Here is a 12,035-nt window from a genome sequence, read left to right as displayed (position 1 = left end):
GGCTTGTTAAGATCTTGGAGTGTGGCGGGATAAACACTCATCAGCATTATTCTATAAATATGCAGGAGCTCTAGTTAGAGTAATCGTTGCTTGATTTTAATTTGAGACAAAATTTTCAACATCTTTCCCCATAGTGATAAATGAAGGATCTTCCCACTCCGTGTATAGACATCTCCTTCTCTTATAAACAGAAGCACCCAGAACCCTTCTGAAAATACAAATTTCCAATTGCCAAACTTCACTATTTCCCACCAGGCATTGCCTCCTTGTTACCTTGTTTAGTCAAGTGTCATTTAAGCTCTAGCAAGGGAGATTCATGTTCATTTCAAATGTTAAAATTCTAGCTGTTTCACAAGTCAGTCATGTAACTATCCCCCTTAGTTGCTAACCACTCAGCAATAAATAAGGCACAATGAAGAATGCTCACTTTTACTCTCCAATAAAAGTTGTGCAAGAATTCTAAACATGCAGAGTGCATTCAGTTTTGTAATGTGCAGAATAACAAGCTTTGTAAATCAACTCTAAGGTCAGTACCTCATCGACTTCCTTAATTGAGCTGAGGTCGAGCTCAGGTTCTGCTTGCCGGGTGCCCAGTGAAGCCGACAGAGCCTCGAGTGCTTGATCACTCATTGTATCCTGTTAAAAGTAAAAAATCCTGTGCATGAAAAAAGACATCTCTGGAGCCTGAACAATCCATTTACTTCTTTGTAAAATACATTTTAGATTATAAACTGAATATGGATTGGGGAAGTGCTCTAGAAAGGCAATTTTATTTGAAACCTTGCAAAAGAGAGAAAGGAAAAAGAACTTACCAATGAGTGGAAACTGGGGCTAAGACACGTTTCTACAGTAACAGCGTTCTCTGGGGCACACTTCACCCCTTATTTGGTAAGCTAGACATAAAGCTATAGTAATATTACTATAAAATACTCTAAACAAACAAAAAAAAAAGAAGCAAGTAGTAAACTGTTACCACACTATTTTTCTTTTTCTAAAAATGTATCTCTAAAAAGGCTTCTGACAACCTAAGCTTAGGAAGCAGGGAAGCTTGAAGTGGCCCCTGCTGCCTTCTTCTCTGAAGGCACAATGGCTGATCGTTGTAGGAACTCCCACTCTCAGGGGTGTGGTGCTCACCACTGTTCCCCAGCCTGCCAGATAAAAATAAACTGTCCACTCCAGGAGGGGAGAGGCACAAGCAGCTCTGATAGAAACTGTTCCTGAGCATTATCTTGACTGTTTGCAGAGGAGACATGTGTTCCCAGCCAGCACAGAGCTGCAGGATTGCCTTTTGCAATTTGTGAGAATTATGTCGTAGTGAAATATAGTTGAGAATGCTGGGCAGTACCAGCTACTTGGTGTTCCTCTAGTGATCCTCAGGGCTCAAAGTCCTTTATACAATCAAACTTGAAGGTTTTATGTTCCAAGAGTGCAATTTCTCTGGTTTCTGCCCTTCTGTGTATCATAATGGTGAGATGGTCTTAGATGATGACTGAGACAACTGTGCTAAAATCATTCACAGGCAGTTACAGAAACACACAAGGCTTGCCTGGAGATGATCAACATAACCCTCACTGGCTTCACTATTCCACATAGACCTGAGAGGGAAAAAATCATGGCTTCTCATCATGGGTTATGTGCTACTCGCAGTTTCCTGAATGAGCTACATCAGGCTCTGGAAAGCAACTGCTGTCAGGTAGACTGTGACTATACCTTCTCCACCTTTCTTTTCTTCTCTTGGGGTGGAGCAGCACTTCTGACTGTCCCTGCTGACTGAGCTTTTAAAACTTCTGTAGATTCCTGAAAAATAAAATACAAAAGATTAGATTTGCAGATGAGGAAAGTTTAACTGTAATAGCCTGAACTAAAAAGTTATTCTTTTAAAGTTCAAAATAGTTCCTAACAAGTTTCCCTTAACAACACTAAAAACAATACCTCTTTTTCAGTTTTCTTTCCAGCAGCTGTAGGCGACCCACAGGTGAAGTCAGATGACAAGGCGTCTATAGCATCATCTGGCCCCATGGGTTTCTAAAGAAACAGGCACAGTGATGGGTAACTTACGGGAACCACTCAAGTGGAAGAATGGATCATAAACCTAGCAAATGAAGAACGCACTTTTCCAATTCCCTTGCTACCAAATGAGATGTGTTAATGAAACAACTTAGATCAAAGTGTATGTTTTGAAGAGAGTGGCTACTCATTGAGTATTATTTTCCACTTCTCCCTTTCAAAAGGAGTTACATTCTCATTCTATTATTATGAACATGCATAATATTCTATCCTAATACTTTCTCGCCTTCTTTCTCCTTTCCCTCAAAAAACCTACTTATGAGACTCAGGAGCACTGAGACAACCCTCCCACCAACCCCTTTCTCTGAACACACAGAAACTCCATTTGATTTGGAGATGAGTTAAGTCATAATCCTCAAATATAGAATTGATAGCCCTGTTCCCCCAACCAAAAATATAAAACTATTAATTTAGATCAGAAGACATGTATGTAAACTCACCGAAGAGTCTGGAGGAGGCCCTGTGATCCCTTCCTTTTTCTGAAACAAATATTAATTTGATGATGTTGAGAAGGTAGAATTAATCCTTAAGATCGGCAAAATGTATTGCCCGTTGTGGGTTGAATTGTGCCTCCCACCCCAGATCTATATGTTCAAGTCTTAACCCCAGTACCTCAAAACGAGACCTGATTTTGAGATAGGTTCGTTATAGAATCAAGTAAAGGTGAGGTCATTAGGGTGGGCCCTACTCCAATATGATGTATGTCCTTATAAAAGGGAAATTTGGACCCAGAGATATGCATAGAAGCACAGAAGGAAGACGGTGTGTAGAGACACGGGAAGAAGACGGCCATCTATAAGCCAAGAATAGGCCTCAAAGATACCTTTCCCTCACAGCCCTCAGAAGGAACCAGCACTGCTGACACCTTGATTCTAGACTTCCAGCCTCCAGAACTGTGAGACAATCAATCTCTTGTTTATGCCCCGATCTGTGGTACTTTCTTAACAGCAGCCCCAGCCAACCAATGCAGCGAGCTTCATAGTAATGACAATTTCACATGCACCATTATATTTTCTAACTTCTAAACACTGTAAAAATATTGACATGAAATTATTTTCTAAAGAGGAAACAGTGAAATAAAAGTAAATGATTATTTAACTTACAGCCAATAGTTCCCTATATTTTGGAGGAATTGTGACTTCTCTTTTACCCAATTCCTCTATGTAGGTGGAACTCATTGGATCCTGGAACAAAATCATACACACAGGGATATTATATAATTAATTACCTGACAATGCTATATGCATATTCTGAAACTAAAGCACTATTCCATTATTAATTTATGGAAGTACTGAGATGAATGATAAATCATTAAGAAGCCAACACTTTATACAACTACATTTCTAAGTTTACACAAATACCCATATTTAATTGGCTTAACTCATATGTAATGCTAGAAAATATTCAAAATACTAAAGTTGACTTCTAAATACATTTTGTTTTCAAATGTTTTCATTATCTAAGGTTTCTAACCAATACAAAAGAGCAGTTAATAAGATAATGAGTTTATGTATAACCCAATACCCAACTCTATCAGCTTTGTCATTTCTAAGAAAACAAAATCATAGAGTGGATGTCTCCTGTTTAGCATTCTCAAACCTAATTCCCTTTCCCTGTTAATCAGAAATAGCCACCATTCTGAACTTTAGCATATCAATTTAAAGTTATTTTAGAACATTTTTTACATATGTAGGTAACCATAAACAATGTCCAGCATTACTTTGCATATTTTCCAATGTTATATAAATGGTATCATATTCTACATATCATTCTGCATTTTTTATTCAAAATTATGTTTTTGTAATGTATCCATGTTGATACATGAATAATCCATTTTAACCACTATAAAGCACTGAATTTTATTATCCTGTCCTCTATGGAACAAAATTGTTTCCAAACATTTCACCAGTTCTTATAACTCCTTGCACACATGGGCAAGGCTCCCTCCTGGCAATCTCTCTACAGGTGGACTTCCTGGTTGAAGGGAATGTTCATCATGAACACCCACCAGCTATAGGAAAACTATAGGAATTGTCAGACTTTCACGCTTTTGCTAATCTGATAAATGCAAAGCAGTGTTTCTTCTGTGTTTTAGTATCATTATCCTAATTACTAAGGAGAGTTTCATTTTACTTGCTTATTGGTCAGTCAAGTTTTCTCTCGATTTTCTATTGGGTTGTCTTTTTCTGTTTTTTATTCTTTATAAATTCTAGAAACAAACCCTTTGTAATGTCTGTTGCAAATATTTTTGTCTAGCCTATGGCGTGTCTTTTTTTTTTTTTTTTTTTGAGATGGAGTCTCATCCATGTTGCCCAGGCTGGAGTGCAATGGCATGATCCCAGCTAACTGCAACCACTGCCTCCCGGGTTCAAGCAGTTCTCCTGCCTCAGCCTCCTGAGTAGCTGGGATTAAAGCCATGCACCAACACTCCTGACTAATTTTTTTGTATTTTTAGTAGAGACAGGGTTTCACCATGTTGGCCAGGCTGGTCTCGAACTCCTGACCTCAGATGATCCGCCTGCCTCGGCCTCCCAAAGTGCTGGGATTACAGGTGTGAGCCACCATGCCTGGCTGGCATGTCTTTTTTTTAATACCAAGGAAAATATAATTTTAGGAATTAGGAATAGGGATAAACTGAGGGTGGTAAATATCGAGAAATCAAAACAAGTTCTAGTCCATTATACCTAAATCTTGAGGATGGAAAATAAGTGTGTGACCCAGTGGAATGTGTCTCAGTGTCAATCTTAGCACAACAACAAATGTTTGCTAACTCAATGTTATAATGCAGCTGCCAAAAGACAATTTCCATCCCCGATACTAATTTTTAGTTGCTGTGTTGATGTTGATACTGACATCATCCTGTTTCTATGCAAAGGACAGAACACTAGATACTCTTTTTTTTGAGATGGAGTCTCGCTCTGTCGCCCAAACTGGAGTGCAGTGGTGCGATCTCAGCTCGCTGCAACCTCTGCCTCCTGGGTTCAAGTGATTCTCCTGCCTCAGCTTCCCAAGTAGCTGGGATTACAGGCGTGTACCACCATGCCCAGCTAATTTTTGTATTTTTAGTAAGGACAGGGTTTCACCATGTTGGCCAGGCTGGTCTTGAATGCCTGACTTCAAGAAATCTGCCTGCCTCGGCCTCCCAAAGTGCTGGGATTACAGATGTCAGCCACCGCGCCTGGCCTCACTAGGTATTCTTTTGTACTTCATGACCATGGCCTTATTTGCTCTCCTACCCACTGAATATGAATTTTTACAGATATCATGATCACATACTGAAACTTCTGGTCCAGTGTACGTTGTATTTTCTTCTTCAGTTTCTTCAGGTCCTCCTAAAGTATCTATTAAGTCATCCAAAGCAGCATGCATGCCTGACTGGAAAAGAAAGAACAGATATTTAAATGTTATTTGTTCTACATATTTCACTTTTAGTTTAACTACAAAAAAAGCCATTCTGTGTAGAAAAACCACCAAACACCAAAAGTTCTTCAAATAGTTCCCCAAGATAGTTAAAATCTGGTCTCTAACAGACTTTACTATTTAAGTCTCAAAGTACAAATTCTAGGTTGGAAAGATGAAAAGCCACATTCAGGCAAGAAGCACAGTTTCAACAAGTCTACAGGTATTACATACATGAACAAATGTACAAGTTCATTAAAGCTGCCAGTCCAATGCACTGACAGTTAAAAAAGGAAAAACAAAACAAAACAAAACAAAATACAGGGAATTATAACCATGTTGCTCTAAGCGATAAGGGAAATGCTTGGTATTTATTGCTTATCAATACTTTTCCAGAGTTTTAAACAAAGAACCCCTAAAAATCTCTATATAGTACCTATTCCAAATAGAATCTATTTCATGAGGGAAATCACTCTGTATTATTTCATTCATGTTTTTTTGTTGTTGTTGTTCACTTGCTTGCCTGAAGAGGTTTACAAAACAGAAATTACCTGAGACATTAAACTTACAAGAACTCACAAGTTTACTCTGTCAATATGGGCTTAAATCAGTATAACTGATATGATTTGGCTCATGTCTCCACCCAAGTCTCAACTCGAATTGTAATCCCCATGTGTCAAGGGAGGGACCTATAATCCCCACGTGTCGAGGAAGGGAGATGACTGGATCATTGGGGCGATTTTCATGCTGTTCTCATGATAGTGAGTGAGTTCTCATGAGATTGGATGGTTTTATAAGTGTTTGACTGTTCCTCCTTCACATGCTCTCTCTCCTGCTGCCTTGTGAAGAAAGTGTCTGCTTCCCTTTCCAGCATGATTGTAAGTTTCCTGAGGCCTCCCCAGCCACACAGAACTATGAGTCAATTAAACCTCTTTTCTTTATAAATTACCCAGTCTCAGGGAAGTTCTTTATAACAATGTAAACATGGACTAATATAATAATAAATAAGAGTGCTTCTATCTATTTTTTATGTTAAGGATGACCCGTTATGAACAATAACCTGCATTGAAAGGAGAAAATAACAATCTAGGAAAGGACCTTGTATTATTTGATTTAGATGAAAAATAATTATTTAAATTGTCTTTTTTTTTGCAACTACCATATTCCCATGACAATTTTAGGACTCTCCTGATCATGGATATGTGAAATACAATCTGAAAGCTGTTAGGCTTACACTGATTCTTTTAGGAATTTCAGAAAAAAAGAAGTACCTGACTTCTTTAGTAATACCTCTGGTTAAATAAAGTGTATTTGCAGGAGAGAAACTGGAATGTTAACTCCATGGGATGAAACTGGAGTTTCTTTTTTTTTTTTTTTTTAAAAGGGGTTATAATAGAAAGTGTTACAAACATGAGTGTGAAAACCATACTTCCAACCCACACTTTCAATATTAGCTTGAAACAATAATTCATTAAAATGGTCCTTTAAATTACCCCTCTCATATTATTTGCCCACAAGAAATCAGATTATGATAAATACAGAGCATATGAGTAACTGTCTGATGTAGAAGGACACTGTTGTCTTCATACCTTTCCCGATGGTTTATCCGGTTTAGATTCAACTGGCACAGCTGGGGTTAATGATTTCTTTTCTTTTTTCTGGTGAGAATTGAGAAATTAACAACTCCTTCTCACATACCTTAATGAAACTCAATACTATTACAAATTTTAAAATAAATTCATTATATTAACAAGCATTGATCATACACTGAACATCCGCTCTACAGCAGAAACTGTGCTGTGTGTTTTATATCCTTTTTCAGAAGGGCTTTAATTATATTAGTCTCATTTAGTGATGGGCAAAGCAAGGCTCAGATTAGGCCACTTTCCTCACGTTACACAGTAAGGGACAGAATGAAGATTTGAATCCAAGACTGTTTCTTTCCTCGCTGTTCTTCTCCAGGGCCCACAGCCAGTTTTTGCAACATCCATGAATTCTTTCTATAGGCTGCCACTTCTGGCTTTGCTCTCTGGGTCTTTGCCCCCACACATCAAGACTTCCATATCCCTCACTTCGGCATCTCATCACCTCCTCTTTCCTTAAAATGAGTTGATCGCTCATCATTGCTTCCATTGCTCTATCAAAGACTGCAAACAACTTTTCAATCTGCAGTTTCCATGCTTTTATCCAGATATAATCTCTGAAATTTGACCCTTGGAGCATCTCTCCCTCCCAGTTGCCACCTTTCGGCACCATTCTGATCCTATTGTGGCATCTATGCCCTTTGTTCTCCATTATCTCTGGCATCTTTTTTACTTTGGTCCCCACTGTATACACTCTGCACATTTCTGCCCTGTGCTGGTGGCCTTATCCAAAATCATTCTCTATGGCCAGAGGCAAATGCTTTCAGAGACTGGCAGAAACTAAATGGGTGAAGTTGTTGGGTTTAAGATAAAAGGGGACCATTTCCCATTTGAAGGTATCCAAACTCAGGCAACAAAGCACAGGAAGAGCACAGGCTCTGACTGCCAAGGTTTGCATAACAGTTGAGACACGCATGGCTGCTTGAGGCTTTAGCAAGTCACTTCTCCTTGGAGATATTAGATAAGTGAATCTATACGAAGTATGAAAACCATTGTTTGGCACATGCTCAGCACTATGTAAGTACTTGCTATGTAACTGTAAGTGCTAAATAAGTGACTGTTACAATTGCAATGCTAGAAACACTGTGGGGGCCACTAGGGTGTGAGCCTGAGTCTGGATAATTGAAACCACTTCTATGATTCAGCCACTACCTCATGCAGATATTCACTCATGTTCTCTCCCCCACCTTCCTCTTCCTTCTCAATGTCTCTCTTCCCCTCCCTCTCTCCCCACTATCTTTCTATTCCATCCACTCTTTCTCTTCCTCTCCCTTTCCTCCTACTTCATTCTTTTCTATTAGAAAACAGTATTTTAATTGTCTTGCTACACATATTTCTTTGGACACTTCAAACACTTAAATTCAGCTTGTCCAAAATTAGAGACACCTCTTTCCTCCTCAGTTCCTCTGACATCTATCTGTACTCCTGCCAATGGTACCCAGGGAACTTAGGGACTGGACCACAAGGTGCCCAGCTCACAATTTAAAAAGGCACTCATTCTCAGGTGCCAACTCTGCACTTGCACAAACCTGACAATGAGCACCTTAGGGGCCTCCTTTCCCTTACCATGTGGCTACCAACCTCCTGCAATCAGACTCAGAAGCACCAGGTTGTCTTAGATTTTACTTTGTCTTTGTCCACTTCAGTCAATCATTTCCTAAAACCTGAAGATTTTTGCTCTGCAATTCGTCTTGGATAACTCCCCACTTTCTTATTCTATCACAGCTCTAATTTAGGCTAAAATATGACTCATCAGGACTACTGAAACAGTCCCTGACCAACCTTCCACCTTCCTATCTCTATCCCATCCACCTAACTGCAGTCCCTTAATCCTTCTGCAGCTCGGATTCAATTGCATCACCCCATCTGTTCTCTCAGGTTCTCAAAGGCTACCCGCTGTCAGCTGAATCACCACATGTACAAATTCACCTTAGGGTTCTCCACAGCAGTGCTCAACCTGTCTTTCTGGTCTTACAGCCCCACCATTCACTTCCTCTGTGCTTCACCCACATTGGAATGTACTTTGTGCCCAGAACACATCTTACACTTTTCAACACCTGCAATCCCAGCTATCCTTCCATGCCTAACTGAACTTGGATCTACTCTTCCAAAGCTCTTGTGGATTCCCTGAATTAGATAGAATTCCTTCATTCCTCACCAAATAACATCTTGTGGGGGCCTTTCTTCATCTGATTGAAATACAGCCCCAGGTACATTGTCTTTTCCCCACCCCCTAGACAGGCCATCCTATAGCTAGTGCATCCTGCAGAACCAACCATGGTACCTTATTTAGTTTTTTATTTTATTTTTTTGAGACAGTGTTTCACTCTTGTTGCCCAGGCTGGAGTGCAACAGTGCGATCTTGGCTCACCGCAACCTCTGCCTCCCGGGTTCAAGCAATTCTCCTGCCTCAGCCTCTTGAGTAGCTGGGATTACAGGCCTGTGCCACCATGCCCAGCTAATTTTGTATTTTTAGTAGAGACGGGGTTTCTCCATGTTGGTCAGGCTGGTCTCGAGCTCCTGACCTCAGGTGATCTGCCTGCCTTATGTTACTTTAAACATGCTATGTACTAAAATAAGAAGGCAAGTCATTAAATCCTATTTAATGGGAGAAGAATCAGAGGCAACGTAAAGTAAAATGACTTGCTGCAAGTTCCAGCACAAGTCAATGCACAGCAGAATTCCACATAAGCCTCTCCTAATTTCATTGTTTAGTTTTCACTTATAACACTGGTTAATTTACATCTAGCTCAAAACTGAAAATTTTGATTACATTAAAAAATCTATTTTAGCGGGCCTAATCCTCTGCCTTAAATCTATCCATTTCCAAACTGAAAACATTGATTACATTTAAAAATCTATTTTAACGTATCTAATCTTCTGCCTTAAATGTATCCATTTTCAAACCATTTCATGTAAGCATTCCTCATTGGCACAAGAGAGTGCTGTGTCTTCCTGGAGTGAGGCTATGAGTCTCAAGGTAGTATACAAGTGATCTACTGCAAGAAAAAACAATTTTAAGTTTGATATTTTCATTTAAAAGTTTTTGTAAATGTTGCCTTTGCTCCATAGGAGACCTGTATTAATTTGGATAAAATAATGTGCCTTTTCTCCCAAAATCCCAGAGGGAAAAAAATGATGTTTCAGGGAGATGTGCCATACTTTTACCCTAAAAATCATTTACCCTATGACCTTCTTTACCATTTAGCTGTAGCAGGATATCTGTCCCATTTACAGAAGCAAAAGTGTAGATAAATCTATATTACTTTTACATTTTTCATTCCCATCTTCTCACTGTTCCTTCACTTGCTTACTTGTGGCTTCAAATTGATTACATGCTCTCCAAACTGATTACTAATTCTATATTGCTTTTAGGCCTAACATTTAAGTCTTTAATCCATCTTGAATTGATTTTTGTATAAGGTGTAAGGAAGGGATCCAGTTTCAGCTTTCTACATATGGCTAGCCAGTTTTCCCAGCACCATTTATTAAATAGGGAATCCTTTCCCCATTGCTTGTTTTTCTCAGGTTTGTCAAAGATCAGATGTTAGACCTAAAACCATAAAAACCCTAGAAGAAAACCTAGGCATTACCATTCAGGACATAGGCATGGGCAAGGACTTCATGTCCAAAACACCAAAAGCAATGGCAACAAAAGACAAAATTGACAAATGGGATCTAATTAAACTAAAGAGCTTCTGCACAGCAAAAGAAACTACCATCAGAGTGAACAGGCAACCTACAAAATGGGAGAAAATTTTCGCAACCTACTCATCTGACAAAGGGCTAATATCCAGAATCTACAATGAAATCAAACAAATTTACAAGAAAAAAACAAACAACCCCATCAAAAAGTGGGCGAAGGACATGAACAGACACTTCTCAAAAGAAGACATTTATGCAGCCAAAAAACACATGAAAAAATGCTCATCATCACTGGCCATCAGAGAAATGCAAATCAAAACCACAATGAGATACCATCTCACACCAGTTAGAATGGCGATCATTAAAAAGTCAGGAAACAACAGGTGCTGGAGAGGATGTGGAGAAATAGGAACACTTTTACACTGTTGGTGGGACTGTAAACTAGTTCAACCATTGTGGAAGTCGGTGTGGCGATTCCTCAGGGATCTAGAACTAGAAATACCATTTGACCCAGCCATCCCATTACTGGGTATATACCCAAAGGACTATAAATCATGCTGCTATAAAGACACATGCACACATACGTTTATTGCGGCATTATTCACAATAGCAAAGACTTGGAACCAACCCAAATGTCCAACAATGATAGACTGGATTAAGAAAATGTGGCACATATACACCATGGAATACTATGCAGCCATAAAAAATGATGAGTTCATGTCCTTTGTAGGGACATGGATGAAATTGGAAATCATCATTCTCAGTAAACTATCGCAAGAACAAAAAACCAAACACCGCATATTCTCACTCATAGGTGGGAATTGAACAATGAGATCACATGGATACAGGAAGGGGAATATCACACTCGGGGGACTGTGGTGGGGTGGGGGAGTGGGGAGGGATAGCATTGGGAGATATACCTAATGCTAGATGACGAGTTAGTGGGTGCAGCGCACCAGCATGGCACATGTATACATATGTAACTAACCTGCACAATGTGCACATGTACCCTAAAACTTAAAGTATAATAAAAATAAATAAATAAATAAATGCAAAAAAAAAACCTTAAAGGATAAGGTAAAAAAAAAATTCTATATTGCTATGGGTAGAAAAGGTAGATAACTTCTCATCTTATATTCCTGGGCAAGTATTGGAAGCAGCTCTTCAAAAAATCTAAGGAAGTTATGCCCACAATCACCCAGCTCAACACATCTATTTCATCCTGAGAGGACTTGAAACATTTCCTTTGAAAACTTCTCATATCCATTCATGTTGATGTCA

General features: G+C 39.1%; 1 protein-coding gene across 50 annotated transcripts in view; it reads right to left on the bottom strand.

The window, feature by feature from the left end:
• The window catches only part of CAST (calpastatin), a 112,255-nt gene that overhangs the window by 31,355 nt on the left and 68,865 nt on the right, over nt 1-12,035 (bottom strand). For 35 of the 50 annotated variants that reach the window (XM_063811404.1, XM_016953536.4, XM_024356668.3 and 32 more), the window contains 7 exons: nt 7,056-7,124; nt 5,344-5,442; nt 3,171-3,251; nt 2,508-2,546; nt 1,933-2,025; nt 1,711-1,797; nt 535-636 (listed from right to left, as the gene is read on the bottom strand). In XM_063811404.1, coding sequence (XP_063667474.1) covers nt 535-636; nt 1,711-1,797; nt 1,933-2,025; nt 2,508-2,546; nt 3,171-3,251; nt 5,344-5,442; nt 7,056-7,124 — 570 coding nt within the window. The remainder of the gene's footprint in view (nt 1-534; nt 637-1,710; nt 1,798-1,932; nt 2,026-2,507; nt 2,547-3,170; nt 3,252-5,343; nt 5,443-7,055; nt 7,125-12,035) is intronic. The other 15 variants (XM_054684449.2, XM_063811406.1, XM_016953529.4 and 12 more) reach the window with 1 other exon arrangement.

This window comes from Pan troglodytes, chromosome 4 (genome assembly GCF_028858775.2).
Source record: "Pan troglodytes isolate AG18354 chromosome 4, NHGRI_mPanTro3-v2.0_pri, whole genome shotgun sequence".
NCBI lineage: Eukaryota > Metazoa > Chordata > Mammalia > Primates > Hominidae > Pan > Pan troglodytes.
Note: the sequence above shows the minus strand (reverse complement) of the source record. Positions and strands in the feature narration are given on the sequence as shown.